Raw genomic sequence first — 23,776 nt, forward strand, 5'->3', positions numbered from 1 at the left:
ACATGTCTGTGAACTGTTGTGTGTTTAAATAGATTTTGAGCGTACGGAACGTGTCATCTGAAGCTGTTCAATTGGAGCTTACATACCCGGGACGAGCAAAGCCCGTCACTTATGAGGTTATTTTAGTTCTGTCATTTACTTAATTTCATACATATCGTTATAAACATGTGTTCGAAAACGCAAATTTGTTAGTTAAAATTACAGTTCTGCAGTGAATAATTTATAAATATCTTTGAAAAAAAAAAAAAACAAATAAGCAATCAAATATGATAACGTTGTTGCAAGAGTAACATATGCTTTTGGGAATAATAATCAAATCAAATAAAATGCCAGTGTTGTGAATGTATGATTGTGATTATTAAATTAAATATAATTGTAGAGCCTAAATAAATTTATTTATTGATATATTAAAATTGATCTCATTAAAGTGATATCGCGGTACAGAGAGGTTCGATATAAATATAAATAAAATCTGGGAAAGCTTTGATATATTGCTGTGGTCATCTATTGTGTTCGCGATTTTATACAGACTGCAATAACAATGGATTCCTGGGGAGCTCTCAGCGTTGATTTCGCGCAGTCCGCTGCTATTTCCCGAGATGACATGAATGGCAGTTTCCGAGGAAAAGAAGCTACGGTAAGCTGGAGCGAAAGAAATGACACATATATTTGAACATGACAGTTCACAGACATATAATGTACCGCATATTACTATATGCAAATATTATGCTAGAACCAGGTAGTGTGACAGGCTGGAAATATATGTTTTTCAGAAGTATGACTAGTCACGCATACCACATGCACAAATCTAATTACGGTATTTAAGAAATGCGAATGTCAATGACGCTCACCGCTCACTCATTATATAAATAAAGAAATAAATAAATATATATATATATATATATATATATTTATATATATACTAGATGACCCGACAGACGTTGTCCTGTACCCACATCTACGTTTTTTTAAATATCCTATACTAATATTTATACCGTTAAGTTAAAAATAATCATTATTGTTTTTCAAATTACTATTTACACCAATATATGAGTGATGTTAAATGTAGAACTGTTTCAAATAAAAAGATTATTCTCAATTCCCACAGTTAACACTTTAATTATTTCTTTAACAAATATTAAAATATGTTCAATAAAATTGTATATTAAAAATTATACACTGCAAATTTATTTCCAATAGCTCAATTTATTTTAATGCCAAGGATTATACTACCTTTCAGTCATATCTGTAGATGTGGATGTATAAATAAATGATTTTTTGTTTATTCACGACTAAAACATTGATTTTCAAAATTTATCACACAAAAAATCATCGCCTGCTTTGTGATTTATGGTCATAGCATAAGACACACGTGTTGAAAATTAAAGTCTTTTAAAAGGTATAACAAATTCAGAAAGAATTAATATATAGCATTTGCGGTAAAGGTACAATATCACCTTGGATTTTCCTACCCAAAATAATTGCTTCAATAATGTTGCCTATAATTTTTATAATTTCGTACCATGTTTTAACTGGCTTTTAGTACTTTACGATCTAAATAACATTTTTTACACTAATAATTCAATATACATTATTACTTAAGTTTATAATTGAAGTGAATTAATTTATCAAATCCTGTTCACATGTGCTCTATTCAACCTACGATCAACAAAATTATTGCAGTAAATGGAGAGAAAAAAAGCGTGTGTCGGAAATAAGCTAATCTTCATCTTAAGTTCGGAAGTGAAAACAATTTGCACTTCGTCACCACCCACCGGATTAACTGGATTATAACTCTTTTAATTCTGATTTTATCAGTACTTGCAATACACTATTTTAAAGGTAAATAAATGAGCTATAACTTTCTCTATCATAAATTTTACTGTAACTTCTCTTATTTTGAAATGGCAAAGGATTGAAGGACTCGAAAGACACTCTGGTTAGACACTATCAATATTTGTGTAACAGAAAAATAATAAAAAGCAATAATTAGTCAATAAAAGACCTTGAATTTTCATTTATATACCTTTTTTCATGAAATCATGAGCTTTTTAAAAATCGTTTGCACTAAAGTTATGGTATTTTCTAGAATCCGTCAAGATCTCTTAAACCAAGTTGATTCTAGAGGGAATACGATTATTTTTAGTTTTGGTGGAAATGGCACTCAAAAACTATTTGCTTTAAATGAAAAAAATATTGTATGCGTCTTTTATCTGCATGATAGCTCACTCATTTTACAAGCAGAAATACTCCTTTTAAAGCTTATTTTGAGTCCTACAAAACCCCATTTTCATATCCAGCCTAATATTGTTCCTAGAACAATTTATAGAACACGGATTTATTAGGATTTTAATTGATATAATTTTATTCATCACATGATTTTCGTTTAAATGTATATTTTTAGAATTTTAGCAAAAAAAAAAAATTTCAGTAACCAGTAACGTGAAAAATAATTTTTCTTTTGAAAAACATTATTAAACATTTTAATCTTCTAATTAGTTCTTTTATCGATATCCGACGTTAGTTTGAAAGAGATACAATTGCACCACTGGAAAGGCATGTCATCTCCCCGGGAAGTGGCAAATGATTCTAAATTATTTTTACTTTTAAACTTAAGAGTAAGATGAACCTAGTTCCAAAATTTCATGCAAATTGGAGCACATTAAAAATATTCAGACCCAAAATGCTCCATTGTCTTGAGTAAATATTTCGTATCCAATGACAAACATATGAATTTTTGACACGATGAAACTTCTAAATAATTGTTTGTATAAGTAAATTATTTTTGTATCGTGATTTACTAAAGTAAAGCAAAACACGACTGTATTTAAAAGTTAAAAAATAATAATCTGTCAAAGTGAATTATAGGCTAATTTGATGTGCGATCACTGACAGACGCTTGCGCAGACTGCATCACCTGTCAGATGTAGACTATAAATCTTATATTATTTTAATTTTTGGCACATCTCATCTGCTTTTCGGCAATAATAATATAGTCATTACAATTTTCTTATTCATAATCATAAATATATTATATTTTAATATTGTCTTAGCCTATAAGTGAATGGAAATGTTTGGCAAATGACAGTCTTCACTTGTTTTTAATTTCAAACTATGCCTTAAATATTTTAAAGGGCAAACAATGATAAGCGTTTTTTTTTGTAATTTTTTCCATTTATTTCTACAATCTATCTATATTTCTATGAATCCAGAAACTCTAGAAAATTTTTCGAGCAAACTTTAGGAAGATTCATGAAAATCCGAATTATAGTTCAGAAGAATTAACCATTCATACATAGTTACAGAAGAAATTTATATATAAGATATATTAGGGCGGGTCGATTTGTATGGGTAAAAAAAGACGCATAGGCACATATGATTTTCGTATACTAAGGATTAATATAAGATACTTTGCCGAAGAAACCATATCTCTGAAATGAATTCTGATGTCCTGTGCATTCACCCAAAGATTCGAATTTTGAAATATACACACACATATATATATATATATATATTTTATTTATTTATTTATTTATTCGTAAGCAAGCCGTAATCAATAATAATAGATATTATTTCAGGCTCTTGTCAAGCTTATTTATAGTTAATATTAAAAGGATAGTAATTTTATAATAATCATAGTAGCTGCACGAATTTCGCTTCCGAAAAAAAGAGCTGAAAAAAAGCATTCGAACATTAAATACAATGTTCATCATCAAGTTCATCATATTAAAGTCTATTTGACCACCAGTCAAGCTCAAAATTGAAAGTTATACTCATTTAAAACATTTGTACAAAAAGATATGATTTGGGTCTTATCATTATTGAGGACTAGATTATTTTCACAAAACCATTTCGTTATTTCTGACATAACCACGCTTAATTTATGTTGTAACTCATTAAGAGATATGATCAGACCACTTTAATATATTATTAATATGGATACCAAGAAACTTTGATACTTGCGAAAAATTATATGCTAAATTATTGATGGTTAAAGAAGTAATATTATTGGATAAACGATTTTTTGTACAAAAAGATATGATTTGAGTCTTATCATTATTGAGGATTAGATTATTTTCACAAAACCATTTCGTTATTTCTGACATAACCACGCTTAATTTATGTTGTAATTCATTAAGAGATTTGGCCTTGATGATAACGCTGGTATCATCCGCAAACAGAATAAAATCACAAAGATTTGTACAGTGGGGTAAATCATTAATATAAATGAGAAATAAGAGAAGCCCTAAAATTGATCCTTGGGGCACACCCAATGTACTTGTCAATTTATCCGAAATTATTTGCTCGTGAGTAAACGCTTAATTTAAGTAAAAGTAATTTAAGTAAACGCTTTGAGTTTGATTAGACAGGTAAGATTCAAATAGTTTGAGCCGACGTCCGCGAATACCACAATTTTCTAATTTGTCAAGAAGTCTTTGATGAGAAATACTATCAAAAGCTTTGGACAGATCGCAAAATATCGCAGTACAATATGTGGCTTCTTTGAAGGAGTCAATGATGTTATGAACTAAATTATAAATTGAGTGGGAAGTAGAATGGTTCTTTTGGAAACCATGTTGATTCTTGAACAAAATATTATATTTATTGGGAAAAGACGTTAATCTAGTATGCAAGATTTTTTCAATTATTTTATCGAAAGAGTTCAAAAACAAATCGAAATGGGGAGGTAATTATTTATATCGTCTTTATTATTTTTCTTATAAAGTGGAAAATTTTTTGAATGCTTGAGGTGGGATGGAAATATTCCTTCATCGAAGCATTTATTTAAACATAACATAAATTTATCTAAGAAAAAGGGATAGAATTCTTGCTGAACTAGTAACTTTTATCGATAGAAAGGTTTGTTTTAGTTCTTCTAAATTTACAGGATAAAGAACGAATGTAGAATTATTTCGCGCGGATAGAGATTTAGTCGAACTAATGGTGATCGAGTTGATTGCGCTTGTTAATTTAGACGCTTCGGTGACAAAAAAGTTATTGAATTTATTAGATATGACTACCTTATCAATAATCTTGTCGCCGTTAATTGTAAGACAATCAATCTGTGAAGATTTAGTTTTCGTATTAATTTCCGAGTTAATTAAGGACCAAATTGTTTTCTGTTTATTTGCTGAATTAAAAATCAAGTTTTCGTTGAATTTGATCTTCGCTAAATTCATTAGATCATTTAAAGTTGCCCTATATTTCAAAAAATAAATTATAAAAGACATGTTATCATTATGTACCGATAATCTCTCAAGAAATGCTATTCTTTTAAGTGAAATTCTCAACCCTTTAGTTAGCCAAGGAGTTGTAGTATTATTTTTTGGGCAAACGGTTTTCTTAATGAGAAGAAAAGCTTGATTGAAGTTGAATAAAAATGTAGAAATGAAGTTGTCAAACATTGTATTTGAGTCTTCGGACTTGTTAAGTAAGATCCATGATTCCTTTTCCAAAAGACATTTGAAAATCAATTTATTTGATTCATCGAAATAACGTTTGTGTATGATAAAGGTAGATTTAGAAGTTGAAAAATTACAAAAATTTAATATTATGCCTCGATGGTCTGAAAGAGCGGTATTTATAACACGCGAATCAAAGTCTTTTAAATTGGTGAAAAAATTATCAATGCAAGAAGAAGATTGATGCGAAAAATGAGTAGGTTCATGTATAGTACGAGTCAAACCAAAAGATTGCATGTATAGTACGAGTCAAACCAAATTGAATTCAATGGATGGTTTCGATTGCTTATCAAAATGTATATTAAAATCTCCGCAAACAATGATTTTGGAATATTTATCAAAAAGGTTATGAATCAATCCGTACATCAGCGAGATGAACATATCAACATTCAGGTCAGGTGATCGATAAACGCATATAAGACACACGACGTCATTTGAGAGATTAATTTCAACAGCACAATATTCAAAAAGTTTTTCTACTTGAAGAGTATTAGTATTTAAGGGTTTAAAACGAATGAAATCACTTACAAAAATGCACACACCTCCGTGCCCATATTGAGTTCGACAGAAATGAGAAGATAAATTATAACCTTTAATTTTAATTAATTCAAGATCCGACTTTTTTAACTAGTATTCAGCAAAACATAATGTTTGGGGTTTATATTCATCTATAACCACTTCTAATTGATTCAGTTGATTGGATAGTTTTAGTATATTTTGAAAAATAATTGCAAATTTGTTATCAGCTTTAAGCACGAAAGGAATTAGAAACCGAAGGTTTCATTCCCGCCACAAACTTGACACTCAACACAGTGGCGTAACTAGGCCATCCGGGGCCCGTGGCAATTTTTTTTGATGGGGCCCCCCTATCAGTAAAATCAAGTGGTTTTAATTTAATTTAAAAAAACTCGAAATTTTTCAACGTGTTAAATGTTATATATATCCACGATTTGTAATGAATTGTATTGAAAATGAGTAAATCTACTTCGACTTATTCATATTTTATGGTTTGAAATTAGGAAATTATTTAAAATGCGTGTATACAAAAATTAAAATGTATAAGTACAAAAAAACATTAAAATAATTATAAGTCAATATTAATAATTTAAAACTGCAATTACTGCTTTGTTTTGAAAATCAAACATATATTTTTTTTAATTTTTAATTAGCTTTATAAGCTACATGTTAAGTTTGATATTTTGTTTTTACAAACAGTCTTTACAATCCATTCCTTTGCTAATTTTTGAACAAACTACTAAATTAATTTTGATTTTTTAATTCGCATAATTTATTCAAGAAATGACTTAATAAAAAGTTAGTTTTCTATAAGTCATTATTTGCATACTATAGAGCTTCATAAATATTAAAGAAAATATTAAAAAAAAATCACAACACTCTAAAATTATATTTTTACATTCTTACACGCTCATGGTTTTTTTTCGAAATTAAATTTATTTAGAAGAAAATTTTCATGTTTATTCTAACTTTTGTTATTAGTGAAATAAAACCAAAATTTGTTATATTTTACTAATTTTTACGCGTATTTGGGGCCCCCGTGGCCTGGAAAAAATAAAACTCTTTAAAATAACAATCTTACATTCCTTGCGTACTTTTTAACTTCCCGAAGGAGAAGTTTATGTTTTCATCAAAAAATCCGATTCGCTAATTTTATGTTTTCTCGACGTTTCAAGCCATTCTGAATCGAATGAGACCAAATATGGAAAAAGTATGTGTGTGTGTGTGCGTGTGCACCGACAGATTTTTTGCCGTAAATCGCCGTTTTCTCAAAAATGGCTGGACCGATTTCAAAAATTTAAAAACCATTCGATGTATCGCGATGAGGACCCAGTCAGTGAGGAGTCAGTTTTGTGCGACGATCGGCCAAGCCGTTTCTTCGTAAATAGCAGAGAAGTGAAAAGCTTTTCGTCCACGTTTTAGCCCGCAATTCTGAATCGATTTTGAAAATTCAAAAATCGTTCGAAAGATATTGGTTGGGAATCGACCTAATTAGTTTTTGGTAAAGATCGGCCGGGCCGTTTTCTTGTAATAAAGTTTTTTAAAAAAAAAATTCGACGATTTTTATGATTATTTTTTTGACGGTAGATACTATAGTCTTCTAGATCATACTAAAATATTACGGCCCTACAACAACTGGTTCAGCTTTAAAAATTCGTCAAAGTTTGCAAAAATTGGTATCGTTTTTTTGGCATTTGTCAAAATTAGACCTTTGATCGACGTTTTCTCAAAAACGCCTGAACCGATTTTAGAAATTTAAAAGCCATTTGATGGATTTCGGTGAGGATTATCGTTTGTCAGTTTTGTGTGACGATCTGCCAAGCCGTTGCTTTGCAATTTGAAAAAAAGTGTTGAACTTTTCGTCCACATTTAAGCTCACCCTACCGAACCGATTTTAAAAAATCAAAAACTGTTCGAAAGATATTAGTTGGGAATGGTACTGATTAATTTTAGGTGAAAATCTACCCAGCCGTTTTCTTGTAATTAACGGCGATATACATCATGGTCTTATAGAACTTACTGTAATATTACGGCCTTACGACAAGTAGTTTAATTTTAAAAATTCGTCAAACTTTGCTAAAATTATTATCGTTTTTTTTAAAGTAGGATTGATAAAGTATATTATTTACACATTTTTTTGATTAAGTCGATTATTTACACATATCGGGAAGTTCATGTAACTTGCCTCAAGGCTAAATACCAAACCAACTAGTTTTACGCGTATTTGGAGCCCCCGTGGCCTGGACAAAATAAAACTCTTTAAAATAATAATCTTACATTCCTCGCGTACTTTTTTACGCGTATTTGGGGCCCCCGTGGCCTGGACAAAATAAAACTTTTTAAAATAATAATCTTACATTCCTCGCGTACTTTTTTCGCGTATTTGGGGCCCCCGTGGCCTGGACGAAATAAAACTTTTTAAAATAATAATCTTACATTCCTCGCGTACTTTTTTACGCGTATTTGGGGCCCCCGTGGCCTGGACAAAATAAAACTCTTTAAAATAATAATCTTACATTCCTCGCGTACTTTTTTACGCGTATTTGGGGCCCCCATGGCCTGGACAAAATAAAACACTTTAAAATAATAATCTTACATTCCTCGCGTACTTTTTTACGCGTATTTGGGGCCCCCGTGGCCTGGACAAAATAAAACTTTTTAAAATAATAATCTTACATTCCTCGCGTACTTTTTTACGCGTATTTGGGGCCCCGTAGCCTGGACAAAATAAAACTCTTTAAAACAATAATCTTACATTCCTCGCATACTTTTTTACGTGTATTTGGGGCCCCCGTGGCCTGGACAAAATAAAACTCTTTAAAATAATAATCTTACATTCCTCGCGTACTTTTTTAACGATATTAAATTTGATTGAACGAAGTTTTCATGATTAATTCGTTTTTCATGATTTTTTTATATTATTAATGTTTCTTACGGACGTTGGGGGCCCCCTGGTTTGGGGGCCCGGTATATTTGATACGGCTGATACAGCGGTAGTTACGCCCCTGATTCTTACGAAAACATACTTTTCAAATGAAATAAAGTATTAGAGTATAATGTAGAAACAATATTTCTGAGCACGCGTTCTCTTGAGCCGGGGCCCCCTTGGGCCGGGGGCCCGTGGCATTTTGCCACCCACGCCACCCTATAGTTACGCCACTGACTCGACAACTCGTTTGCTAAAACCCTACATAATTTTCTTTTCCCGTTGAAAAGAAAATGTAAGCCATTCCTGGTGTAATCGGATAAACCAACATGCCTGTTGACATCAAGAATCCAAAGATTACTGAACTTTCCTTGACCGTAGTATCGGTTGATCCAGCAATTGGTATCGGAAATCAGCCCGTTGCAACGCACGTCGTTGTATCTGTATGGAATTGTCATCAAACAAAGGTTAGTCTTTTGACATGAACGACGAGCCTTTTCCAAAGCACTACGAACAGTGTAATTGGACGAATCGTCATTCGTTCCAGCCAGAACAACAACATGGTCACCCGGACCAAAGTCAGATACCAGACTCTCGATATCCCCAACCACGCCAGCAAATCCGGCCCCCGGCTTGACTATGCTCAATATATCAAATTTTCGTCCAAGCAATTTTCTCAAGCATTCTGACCACCATCTGCCGTGGCTATCGGAAAGAAACAAAATCATGATTAACGCGTTGCTCGAGGTGCTTTGCTTTGGACTCTAATTTGAAAAATTCATCCCTAAGCTGTTTCAAATCTATGTTCCGTTTTTTTTATTAAACCAGATAACTTATTACAGAGTTTTGAAAAAGAACGTGAAAATGTGGACGACTCTTTGAAAACTGAACCTGAAGAGCTCATATTCCCTAATACGGAACTAACACCAGTAATCCTGAGCTGAAGATTCTGGTTCCCTAACTTAACCTCAGACAATTCTTTTGTCAGCCTATCAATTTTAATATCTCTGTCGTGAACAAGAGATTGTAAATGAAAACAATTAGAGCAAAAAACAGTAGAATTTAAATCGATTAAGTCGTCCAAAACTGAGGCACTTTTATCTAAGGACTGACTTGGCACTTGGCTCCGTGTAACAACCATTTTGAAATATTTAATAAGAAATAAGTAAACTAGAAAAAGAAACTATATGAATTGAGTAATTAACTATTTAAAAATTAGAATAAAAAGACAAAACGATATAAAATATTTAAATAAATTCACAAATCACAAATTTAATAAACTTAAGGTATTGGAAAAACACTCGCGCAGGTATAAAGAACTACAAAAATAACGGGATTTAACGGTAAATTCAGGTAAAAATAAAATAAAAACTAAAGAGCAAGAATTAGATGTTGACCGTACCGAGGTTAATGATAGACTGATATATACTGACTATATATCAGTATATATATATATATATATATATATATATATATATATATATATATATATATTAGTGATGTGCCGACTCGAAACATTCCCGATTCGAATGATTCGAATCAGAAAAAAACCTGATTCGAATCATGATTCGAATCAACTCGAATCAAGTATATATATGGACAAAAAAAAATGATGTATGTATTAATTTAGTAAAAGTGATCCAAATTTATAATCAAAATTGTCAGTTTAACCAATATAACCGACAAAGTAGAAATTGTAAACATAAATCACTATCAAAAAGTATATTCTGAAAATTATTAAAAACAATGTAATTTTGAGAACGGCTAAAACATATCTTCAAATTAATTTACAATAATAGATTATCAAACAATTGTGCATCACTAAAGCATATAAAATAATATTTGGAATCATGGGTCGATTGTTTATTTTACTATGTAATCAGTAAAGGATCGCATCTAAACTGAGAGCTGAAAGTTAATTTCATTAATGTGAATTTGCCATTACTTACATAATCAGAAGTTAACATATTATTTACTGACTTTCTGGTGTTTAGTAGTTGTTTCAAAAGAACAACTACTAAACTACTAATTATATTGAAAGATTCCCGAAACTCGTTTCATAATTTCGAGTGGTTTATTCTGATAACATTTAAAATCTAAAACACTTAATTATTATCAAAATTGGGTATTGATATTTCACGAATAAAATCGCTCTCAGCGCTCCGTAAAATAAATAAACACGCAAGAACGACGACGCATTGTATCGCCCATACGGTTAACTCATAGCGCTTGAACTCATATCGCTCGAACGGCTTGAAGTCGGGATGATTCGAATCAGAATTGAAGTCGGAATAACTCGTAACGCCGCTTGATTCGGTTTGGCTCATATGAAGTCGGAACAACTCATAACGCCGCTTGATTCGAGTTGGCTCATATGAAGTCGGAACAACTCATATCGCCGCTTGATTCGAGTTGGCTCATATGAAGTCGGAATAACTCATATCGCCGCTTGATTCGGTTTGAGTCATATGAAGTCGGATGATATAGTTAGTCGATGAATGCGGTTAAAGTCACACAAAGACGATTGGAGTTGGCTGATACATTTAAGCATATTAAAGTCGGGTGGCTCGCATGATTTAATTCATTATTTATTTTTTATATTTATGATATTTATTTTTTATATTATTATAATATTGAATTAAATTAAAACATTTTTTTATATTTATATTTATGAAAAATTTTATATTTATGAAAAATTTGTGTTAATACATATTTTATCACAGTAAATATTTCGCGGCTTGATGCGAGTTGATTCGAATCAAGTAAAATCTGATTCGAATCAAGTCGTTAAAGGCTTGATTCGAATGATTCGAATCACTTGATTCGACTTGGCACATCACTAATATATATATATATATATATATATATATATATATATATATATATATATATATTTTGAAATATGTGAGTTTGGTGTTGATATATATTTTGATAAGTTATTTAGAATCGGGCAGTAACACCAAGTAAAGAAAAAAAAAACTAAAGTAGTTTTTAAATACTTTATTTATCCATACGTTTCGGTCTTCATCGAGACCGTCATTCAGTGGAAAACTAAAAGATTTTATATGATGTAGGAGGCAATAATATAAAGTTATAACTTATATATAAGTACTTACAGAATTAATTATACAAAAATACACTACACTATTACAATGTGATAACCAGGCTATTAATAATTGTAACATTTGAACTAATTAATTTTTTAGACAATTTTTGCTTACATTCTAGTGTGTACAAATTGACTAACGTCTAAAAACTGAATGAATTGTGTTTACAATTTTTTTGAGAAAGTGTAAAAAAGACCACCACATCTGAATGAAGCGTGTATTTTTATTATTTTATTATTTTACAAAAAACATATGTCTGCCGGTCTTCTTTACACTTTCTCAAAAAAATTGTAAACACAATTCATTCAGTTTTTAGACGTTAGTCAATTTGTACACACTAGAATGTAAGCAAAAATTGTCTAAAAAATTAATTAGTTTAAATGTTCCAATTATTAATAGCCTGGTTATCACAGTGTAATAGTGTAGTGTATTTTTGTATAATTAATTCTGTAAGTACTAGAGATATATTAGAGATGGGCTTATTATATCCGAAGCCGGATCGACTCGGATTTGACTCCGCTTTATGGTGGAGTTATATCCGCTAAACAACTCCATGACTCCGACAATTTTGAAATCGAAATTCTCGAAACAAATGTGTTCTACAGTACGCTGTTTATATATCTAAGGATTTGTCAAATCCCATTAATTATTTGAAATAAAAATTTATGAATAATTATCAATAAAATAATTTTTCTTAAAAATTCACGAATAAATGAAGGATTATAAAATTTTTCGGTCGACCAGATGATCGACTCAGTGACTCGTATTTTTAGCAGTATTGACCAAAGTGAAAACGCAAAACTTGAGAATCAAATTCAATTTAATGATTTCCTTCTGATGAGATAATAATTGATTTTTTGGATTAATTTTATATAAAAATTATGTAGTGAATTTTGCAATAAAAGCAAAACATAATACTTCTGCTTTTAAAATTTTTCTTCTGCTATTTCCATTTGAAAATTAATATTATATCGCGTAGTTAGATTAGCATATTATTACTTTTACACAATTATATAATTGTGTAAAAGTAATAATATAATACTGAATATTTTTACTGCTTAAATGCTAATGATATCACTGATAAATTTTGTACTCTAAAGTGTTGTTATTTCAGGCTATGGAAAAACAAGATTAAATAAATGTATTTCGTTTCGTATATTTTTCGGTATGTATATTCCTGATTGCCGTCATTTACGGCCAAAGATTGTAGTAAATAGAAATATGACCCCTTACTATTCAATAAATTATACATTTGAGCTATTCACACTTGAATGCAATTTCATTGTTGTGTATCTTTAAAGTAACATTTTTGTATTTTCTGGAAAATGCACAATGGTATTTATTTTGACTTTTATACCTAAAAAAGGTCATAAAACTGCCTGCGAGACAAGAAAGCGACCGCTTCCTTCTCAAATCAAAAACGACAAAAACACTAAATGCCTGTACGGGTTAACAGATTTAATACCAGTTTAAGGAAGTTGGATATGACAAATCCTGTGAAACAACTCCACTCGGATTCACTCCGAGGGAGGAGTTGTATCCGAGTGATAACTCCACAGTGAATTACCCATCTCTAATATATATATATATATATATATATATATATATATATATATATATAATTGAGCCGCTCAGTGCACACATCGACTAACTCCATTTTTTGAAAAAACTGAGATATTAGTGCGAAAGTACTCAGTGTAATCATAACTGTTAGTGATAATAATGACTTTTCGGAATAATGAAAATTAACACTGTGAAACATAATTTTTTTTTGACCTCTGAATAATAAGTCATTTATTTCAGAAGACAGATTGATTAACTCCATTTTGTAGTGCATATGTTCCGGCTGGACCGGTTTTCGGGTTTCATGAATCACAAATAAGAATTTGATAAAAACATAAACCCTAAGATTGTTTGGCAAAAAACTGTAGAGTCTCAAGGATGTTACAAACTTACATACTAAAATTCGTGTACCCGGCAAAACAGAAATATTAAAACTGTCTTAAGTATATTGAAACTTGTTTAAAATACGGAAATAAGAGCTAAGTCAATTGAAATAAAATTTCTGGTCAGTGGAAATAGCTATTTATCTATTGACTCTAGATTATTGAGTCACGTGCAAAAAAATCGAGACATTTTTTTACTAGATAATTGGTACAATATAATAAAAACATGTAAAAGGATAGCGCCATTTTAGTTAATCCAAATATTCCACGAAGATTTTTTTATCAACAAAGCAATTAGAACAATCACTAACAGAAAAGTAACCATTACAGAGTGTCCAGTAAATTTGCTTAAAATACAGTGGATAAAGTTAGAAATCTTATATAAGCCAATCTTATATAATTTAAATGTGTCTATAATGAAGATACATATTTTAAAGCTATTAATATAAGAAAGTCTGTACCAGGTTGACCAAAATGTTTGAATAATATACAACAGTCGTTATTATATTATAAAGCTAGAACTTTGAAAAAGGAAAAATTGAGAGACATAAAGGACTTGCTAAAATTCATTCCCCCCACTACGAAAAATTGACAGAAATTATTCTAATCATCATAGAATACAGCTGATAGAGAAAATATGATTTATAGAATTACTGATTAATCACAAATAATATATTACAACAGTTAACATTTATTTTTATGAAAATGTTTTAACATAAATATATAAGAATTAGGTTTATTATTTTTTTCAGTTGACAACTTGATTAACTCCACAAGTCATATCAAATCTTTAACTTGAATTATAATTATTTACTCACTATTTACTGTAATTAACCTTATATACCGTCACATGTAAGCTATATATGTATTTATACGTTCTACTTCATCGCTTTTCTCCACTTTCTGTTTCTTGGAGTTAGTCACTGTGTGCACTGAACGGCTCAATTAATACAGTGTATTACAAAGTCTTGTGTAGTCAAAAACAAATATTCTCGGAAAAAACGAGTGTTTTTAACAAAAAATATTAGTGATATGGATATATAAATTATTACAGAAAAAACCTGATGATGGAACGTATCTAGTTCCGAAACGTCGTTATTAAACATCTTCAAAAAACAAATTGTTTTTTTATTATCGTATTTACTGTTCGAAAAAGAAACAATCAATATATTGAAAAAATCCAGGACTTATATATATATATATGTATATATATATATATATATATATATATATATATATAAACCTCGTGTCACGATGTTGGTTCGCGATGGATGATCAAACTACTGAACCGATTTTAAATTTTATTGGCTCATCGTGTGCGTATATATTATAAATTTCAACAAATTTTGACAGAAAATGACCAAAAAAAAAACAAAACACTAAATGATATTTGTCAATATTTATAAAAATTATTAGATAAATAGGTTTATAATTTATATTTATTTGATTTGCTTACCAAATTAGTTCGGATACCAAAACTTCCTCAAAACATTATAGATCACAATTAAAAAGCGACATATTAAATTTAACATTAATCACAGAAAAATTTTGCAGTTCAAAAAAATTGAATTTTTAACAACTTCAATATGTAACAAATCATTAATTATTCCAAATTATGTTATAGGCAATATTGCTAATCAAATTATAGATACAAAACACTATTGAAAAATAAATTATATAATATTATATTAAATTTCGATCAAGAAGGAGAAATTTTGGCATTAATAAATTTAGCTTTATAATTTTTATAAATTTCCATAAATTTTTACAGAAATTTACTAATAAAAAACAAAATACTAAAATGTTTATAAATTTAAATAGATTTTGACAGTTGTAAACTAAAAAAATGTGAAATGTCATTTGTCAATATCTATGGAAAGTATTAGATGAATGAATTTATAATTTATATTTATTTGGTTTGCTTAACATATTAGTTCGGATACTAGAACGTCCTAAAACATAATAGATCAGAATGAAAAAGCGATTCGATTCGTACTGATAAGGACACGTGCTGATTAGTTTTTGGCATAGGCAGTTCTAGCCGTTTTAAAAATACGGAGCAAAAAGGACCAAAAATGGTTTTCAGTTTCAGTTTTTGAGAGAACGAAAAGTTCGATCTGAATATTTCAAAAACATTTTATCTATATTGACTAAATAATTAATAATGTGTACGCATTTTGTGTCATTTTTTTTGTTCCGTACCAAGATTTCTAATTTTAAAATTTCAAACGGCACATCTTTCCGTTCCGAAGGTATAAAGCGAAAAGGGTTTAAAAATGGTCATTCAGTTTTTGAAAGAACGATTAGATTAATTAAAAAAAACTTTTGCTTGTGTAAACGGTGTGCAAAAAATGGTCTTATAAAAAATTTCGTAGTTAATGAAAAATTAAAAAAAACTTTTTTTTTTTCAAAAATTACAAAAAAAATTGAACTTTAAATAGTTTTTAAAAATTTTGGAAAAACTTCAAAATTATCAAAAAATCGTATTTTAAAAAAAATGAACAAAGTTCTTGTAAACAAACATATAAATTGTTTTTGGAATACGCACTTTGCTGAATATAATAAGAACTTATAAATTTACAGTATGTCTTTATAATAAATAATCTTTTTGAAATTATTTAAAACAATTATTGATTATTTTCATTCCTCGAATTTTTAAGTACGATACGGGAAGTTCTAGCAATTTGCCTTACAATTAATATAGCTTGTCCTATGGGATTTTAAAAATAAAGTTTTAGATATGAAATATTTTCTCTCATATTCTAAAAAGTTCAAGGTATATTTTAGGTGTAAATTTGTTTGATTGTTAGAAAAATTAACAGTGATGTAACCCCTTAAGACACAATGCCATGCACTTATAGTTATACCATACGAGGTGTGGCAATTAAGTAATAAAACTGATTCCATAAAAACCGTATATTTTAAAATTATTCTACAACTCTGTCATTCCCTTCGAAGTAGGCCCCTTGGGCAGCTATACAATAATTCCAGCGCGTTTTTCATGCTTCGTAACATTTCTGGAAGGCTTAGACTTGGAGGTCTACAAGTACCCTCGTCACGTCCGCCTAGATGTTCTGAATCGACTCAAAATGGGCTTCTTTCACCACCGATTTTGTTCTGTAAAACAAAAAAAAGTCACAAGGTGATACATCGGCCAAATAAGGCGGTTGTAGCAACACGACGATCCCTGTAGAGGCCAAATACAGGGACACGCTGAGGGCGGTGTGGCACAGCGCCTTGTCGTGATGAAGGATCCAGTTGTGGACGATGTCTGAGCGCATCCTGTTGAAGTTTTCGTAAGATTTCGAGTAATTAGCGATAGTAGACTTCATTATGGTTTGCCCCAATTGAACAAATTCTTTATAAACGATTTCACGGGTATTAAAACAGACAATCATCACCGTTTTCACCTTCCTCGTTTTCCACGTTATCATGCCCCTCCTTAAACTCCTCTTGTGGTCAAAATACCTGGGCACAACTAAGAGCACTATCATCCTGCATATTTACAATTTTAGCGTACGTTTCCGAAGCTGTTTAGTCTAATTTTACGAAAATTTTATCCCTGTTTATTTTGTTTCTCCATTTTCGTGACGAGCACCAGGAACACACGTTTACTCAACAAGGCAGAGCAGGCAAACTAAACAAGTCAGGGATATGAAAAATATACCAATAAAGAGGGGAAGGAGAGCCGGGAGGAGGAAAAGGCAATTTTAAAGTCGTAGAATTACCACAATCGCGGCAATATCAGTCTCATTACTTAATTGCCACACCTCGTAAATTGGTAAGTGTTAACTACTCTTAAGATGTTCTTTTATTTCTTGGATTTATATCTTTTATTTCATTATTATATAAATCGTAATTAAAAAATACATGTGTCTAACTTTAAACTTTAGACATTTCAGTAATCTACTAATGTTCTAACTCGCTTTTAATCAGTGAATATTTTTCAGACACAATTCGACATAAATGCGATTAGTTTTTGGGTCATAACACTTTTAATGTTGACTTCATCACAATTTGTAATATACTATTTGAGAAGTAATAAAAAAGTTAACAACTCTTTTTATCATAAATTTTTGCGTAGCTCCTCCCATTTTGAAACGGCGAAGGGTTAAAGGACTCGAGAGAGACTCTGATTGCGCAGCCGCGCAGTCTTTAAACAATCATAACTCTAAGAATTTTCGCGTGATAACCCAATGATAAAAAAACAATGATAACCCAGAAAGAGCCCTTTGATTTTTATCTATATGCGTTTATACGTATCTTTTATTCTTTTTGAGATATATTGAAAGTTAGTTGGATTTTAAAAAAAAAATCGATTTCTTTTATAAAATCGTAAGTTTTCTGAAAATAGTTTGTACTAAAGTAATGAATCTGCTAGAATCCGTCAAGATCTCTATAATGAAGTTAATTCTTGATGGAATGTGAATAATTTTGATTTTGGTGGAAATGTGTTTCATGAAACCGAATGATTTAAAGGAAAAATAAAAATTGTATGTGCCTCTTATTTGCATGATAGCTTACTCATTTTACACGCAAAAACTAATAGTACTCATCTTAAAGCTCATGTTGAGTACTATAAAACCCAACATTTGCCAACATTTTGGCATACCTTAGAAAAAAATGGATGTGAGTGTGTGTGTATGTGTGTGTCATGTCGGAAACACGGTTAAACTGATTTGAATCATTCAAAAAGCATTTGAAACCTATTGACAGAGAGACGTATTGATTAGTTTTTGGACAACGCAGGACCAGCCGTTTTGAAGACTGGTGGCAAAAAGTGCCAAAAAAATTAACTCGGTTTTTAAGAGAACGGAGCATCCGATTTTAATAATGCAAAAAATATTTTACTTGTATCGACAAAATGAAGAACTTGTTGAATTTTTAAGAAGGTAGATCTAGCGGTTTCAGAGTTTGAGTAAAAAAGTTAAAAAAAAGAGTGCGCGTAAATACGAGATGGCAATTAAGTTAGAAATAAATTCATCGCATAAGAATTGAAAATATCGTTAAAGAGTACAAAGAAGAAGCTGTCTGCAAATGAATTGTTGAATGCTTGGAATAGTGCACAGTTGCATTCTCCCCTTAATTAAAAAATTACAGATATAAATAGATTTGGTTTTATGCGTTAGTCAAGTCTAAAGGCGTTTTTTTCTTTAGTCTTCTGGCGTAGTTTATTGACATGAGCGCTTTGGCTACCTTATTATGATGGTTCACCGAACGATGTCTGTACTTATGATTTATCTTGTGATTTTTTCTCTTACAGTTTGCAGGCCCGTATCCTGGTGAAACAGCCAGACCGGTACATATTTTGGTGCGTTCGGAATGATCCTTAGAATATTATTTTGGAATTTTTAAATAATTTTTGTATTACTCTTAAATACTGTCCCCCAAAGTGTTTTTCTGTAAGTACATATGGGTTTTAGAATAACTTTATGAACTAGCTGTAAGTGGAATTCTGTCTTAAGGCAATTAAGGCATCGTGCCTTAAGGCAAATTGCTGGAACTTCCCGTACCAAAAATTATTATTTTTTTAAAAACGATTAACATTTTTGAAATAAATTTACTTCGAAAAAATAAGATTTTTGACAAACAATTAGACAAAAAATTACTTTTTTTTGAAAAAAAAAAATTTTTTAATTTTTTTTTAATTTTTTTTTTTGAAAAAAATGTTTTCTTTATTTTGACATATTTTGAAAGATCTAAACTTTTTTTCAAAGCAATCGTACTGCTTTAACTGCATAAAGACAAAACATCAAACCGCGTAAGCGCCGCGTCGACGTCTAACGCGTAAACATTGGTACGGAACCCATAGGAATGTAAACCAAAATTATACTTATTGTTAAAATCTCTATAAAATATCTGATAATTTGATGTGCATATGTCTAATGATCATTTTTGACCGCCAAATGGCATTTTTTTTACTGATTTCATTAGATCTCCGAAACCGCTAGACCTGCCTTCATGAAAATTTGATCGGTTCTTCGCCTTGTCAATACAAGTAAAATGTTTTTTGAATTATTAAAATCGGACGCTCCGTTCTCTTAAAAACAGAGTTACCGTTTTTGGCACTTTTTGCCCCGTATCTTCGGAACGGCTAGACCTTCGCCAAAAACTAATCAGCACGTCTCCTTATCAATACGAATCGAATGTTTTTTGAATTATTCAAATCGGTTGATCAGTGTTCCCGAAATCGTCGACGAAAATTTGTATTCGCACATACATACACACACGCACATACACACACGCACATACACACACACACACACACACACACATACATCCATTTTTTTTAAGGTATGCCAAAATATTCAGAAACCTTTGAAACGTCGAGAAATGCAAAAATTTTCATTTTCGATTTTTTTGCGATTACTATAACTTGCCCTACGGGAAGTTAATCAATAGTTGAGATTTTCTTCCTAATAACCCATAAAGGCTCTTGCATTTTCTAGTTGTTTTCTCTTTGTCTGAATATGTGTTTTTCAATTAAGTTTCCTATCCAGATGCATACCCAGGCATTTAACGGCATTTGCTTGTGGTATCTGTTCTCCGTTAATAAATATCGGTGGATCAGTATCTTTCCTCAGCGTAAAAGTGATGTGGACCGGTTTTTAGTCGTTAGTTTTTAATTTACAGATTTTGTGCCATGTTTCTATCATTAGAATGTGTAGCTGCAGAAGTTTGGATGCTATTTTAGGGTCTTTATGCTTGTATAGTACGCATATGTCATCTGAAAACGTAGCAATTTCCGTGTATTGAGAAGTTGGTATATCAGATGTAAAAATGAGAAATAGTACAGCGCCTAGCACGTTACCTTGTAGAATACCAGAGATAATATTTATGAGAAATGAGTTTTGGTTTGCTGGACTAATATAGAATTTTTTGTCAGTAAGATATGATTTTGATATTAGGAACAATTGTGCGAATAAATCATTTTCTAATTTCCGGCCTGCCAAACCTTGTCAAAGGCTTGGAATATGTCAAGGAAACAAGCTAAGCAGTATTTCTTTTCATGTAGAGTTGCATTATTCTGTTCGGCGATTTTATGTGTTTGTTCTGTGGTGGAATGGAGCTTTTTAAAACCGAATTTATAATCCGAAATTATAGAAATTGATAGTAGTCTTATAGGTCGGTACGACTTAAGTAAACAAGGATCCTTATCTGTTTAGAAATTAGAATCATTTTAGTTATTTTCCATTATTTAGGAAACACTTTTAATCTAAAGAGAGAGTTAAAAAATATTGTTATATACCTCAGAGTTTTTAGTGGGAGCTGTTTCAGGATGTAGATTGATTTAAAATCATGACCAGGAGATTTACCTGATTTTGAAACTGCAATTTTATGTTGAACTTCCGATATCAGAAAGCGAACTTGAGTACACTCTTGGTTGGTAAAGTTTTTAAACTGTATGTTTTAAGTGATTTGCTCCTCCTGGAAGTAGTTCGAGGAAATGGTTAAAATTAAGAAATCAGCAAATAAATTGACCTTTTTTGATGACCATTTGCCTATGTGTTATCATTTTTTAACTTCCCTAAGGAGAAGTTTATGTTTTCATAAAACAATCCGATTCGCTAATTTTATGTTTTCTCGAAGTTTCAAGCCATTCTGAATCGAATGAGACCAAATTTAAAACAAATGATGTGTGTGTGTGTAGGTGTATGTGAACCGTTTTTTTGTCGTAAATCGATGTTTTCTCGAAAATGGCTGGACCGAATTCAAAAATTTAAAAGCCATTCGATGTATCTTGATGATGACTAACGTTTGTCAGTTTTGTGCGACGATCGGCCAAGACGATTCTTTCTAAATAGCAAAAAAGTGAAAAATTTTTCGTTCACGTTTTACCCCGCATTTTGAATCGATTATGAAAATTCAAAATTTGGTTGGGAATCGTTCTGATTAGTTTTTGGTTGAGATCGGCCGGGACGTTTTCTTGTAATAAAGTGTTAAAAATTTTTTTTACACGATTTTTATTATTATTTTTGTGACGGTAGATACCATAGTCTTCTAGATCATACTAAAATATTACGAGTCTACGGCAATTTGTTTAACTTTAAAAAATTCGTCAAAGTTTGCAAAAATTGGTATCGTTTTTTTGGCATTTGTCAAAATTAGACCTTTCATCGATGTTTTCTCAAAAACGTCTGAAACAATTTTAGAAATTTGAAAGCCATTTGATGTGTCTCAATGAGTATTATCATTTGTCAGTTTTGTGTGACCATCTGCCAAACCGTTTCTTTGTAATTTGAAAAAAGTGTTAAACTTTTCGTCTACACTTAAGCTCATACTACCGAGCCGATTTTAAAAAAATCAAAAACTGTTTGAAAGATATTAGTTGGGAATGATACTGATTAGTTTTAGGTGAAAATCTACCGAGCCGTTTTCTTGTAATTAACTGTTTTAATTTAACCGATTGTTATGGAACTTTTTTTAGCGATATATATCATGGTCTTATAGAACTTACTGAAATATTACGGCCTTGCGACAAGTAGTTTAATTTTAAAAATTCATCAAAGTTTGAGAAAATGAGTAGTTTTCTTGACGTTAGCTAAAATTAAAATTAGACGATTTACTTGGTATAACATTAGAGTACTTGGTCTTAATGAACATACTAAATCATTAAAGTCCTACGGAAACTGGTTCAAAAATAAATATTGGTGATTTTTGAAAATTAACGTGTTCATTCGTTTTCAATTATGTGTAATAAATCCACTCGGAATAATTTTAATTACTCATAAATTAATTTATTTTTTATTGATTAAGTCGATTATTTACACATATCGAGAAGTTCATGTAACTTGCCTCAAGGCAAAATATCAATACCAACTAGTTCTAATAGGAATTACTGGAAGTATATGTTGTTTAAAATGTTTGGTAGCTATCCATAAGGAAAAAATTTGTTTCCTTAGTAGCCGTCAGGTCTTTGATTATTTTTTCGATTACGATGTTGTTGTATTCGTTGAGTAATCTTATTACTCTTTTATAGTTAAATCTTGTTTTATCTAGAAGAAATCTTGATGTTTGCACTATTTTTTGAAGTTTTGTTTTCTTTTAATAGCAATATGTTGTTTGATGTATACTGGATAATTAAGTTCGTTAGTGGTTCTAATTGATGGAGTGCTATTTAGTGCCGAATGATGTAGTGTTTCGGTGAAATGATTTACAGCGTTATTTATGTCGTTTTCTGACTTTAATAACATATTACAATTTAAGTTGTTATCGAACAGTTCTCTAAATTTTTTCCTGTCAGTGAATTTGTTGATCAAGTAGGGTTTTATGTTAACAAGTGGTTGTTTACAAAAAATTGGCAGAAAATGGCAGAAATTATGTTTCTATTTTGAGGAAAATCAATTGAAATGTTCGTGGCTTGTAGAAAATCTCTGCAGTGTGGTTCTAACAGAGAATATTTAATTTTAGATTTTATTATGATTGCTGGTACTGTATGTTGTATATTGTGGAATGTTGAGGTAGCTTATGCTAGTAAAATGTGTTTTACTGATTAACATTATATCAATATCGTTATGATGAAGGAATTGCTTTACTTCTTGGTGGTTCTGCACAAGCCCGATGGCGTTCTATGTACATAGTTTGTAGTATGAGGCCATTATTTTCTCAAAGGTAAAAGATTTGAATGCCCAGCATAGTGGTCATTTGATCTATGAGAGTTTTCATCATTGCTTTTAGTTTTTGCATGTCTATTTGTTGATTACCTTGAGTAATTATTAGATGTTGATTGTCTGGCGACAGTCCGCCTTGGTCATATCTGTGTTTTCTCTTACAGTATATGCTTCTAGAAGTAGCATCTGAAAAGAAAACGTTTGGGCG

At 30.7% G+C, this 23,776-nt stretch overlaps 1 protein-coding gene across 1 annotated transcript in view; it reads left to right on the forward strand.

The window, feature by feature from the left end:
- Window positions 1-285: 285 nt before the first annotated feature.
- The window catches only part of LOC113376836 (F-box/LRR-repeat protein 2), a 549,588-nt gene continuing 526,097 nt past the window's right edge, over window positions 286-23,776 (forward strand). Inside the window, exon 1 of the mRNA XM_026616906.1 lies at window positions 286-637. Coding sequence (XP_026472691.1) covers window positions 542-637 — 96 coding nt within the window. The 5' untranslated portion in view covers window positions 286-541. The remainder of the gene's footprint in view (window positions 638-23,776) is intronic.

The sequence above is a fragment of the Ctenocephalides felis genome, unplaced genomic scaffold (assembly GCF_003426905.1).
Source record: "Ctenocephalides felis isolate EL2017-DRISC unplaced genomic scaffold, ASM342690v1 CF-g0.4_SCAFFOLD_01886, whole genome shotgun sequence".
NCBI lineage: Eukaryota > Metazoa > Arthropoda > Insecta > Siphonaptera > Pulicidae > Ctenocephalides > Ctenocephalides felis.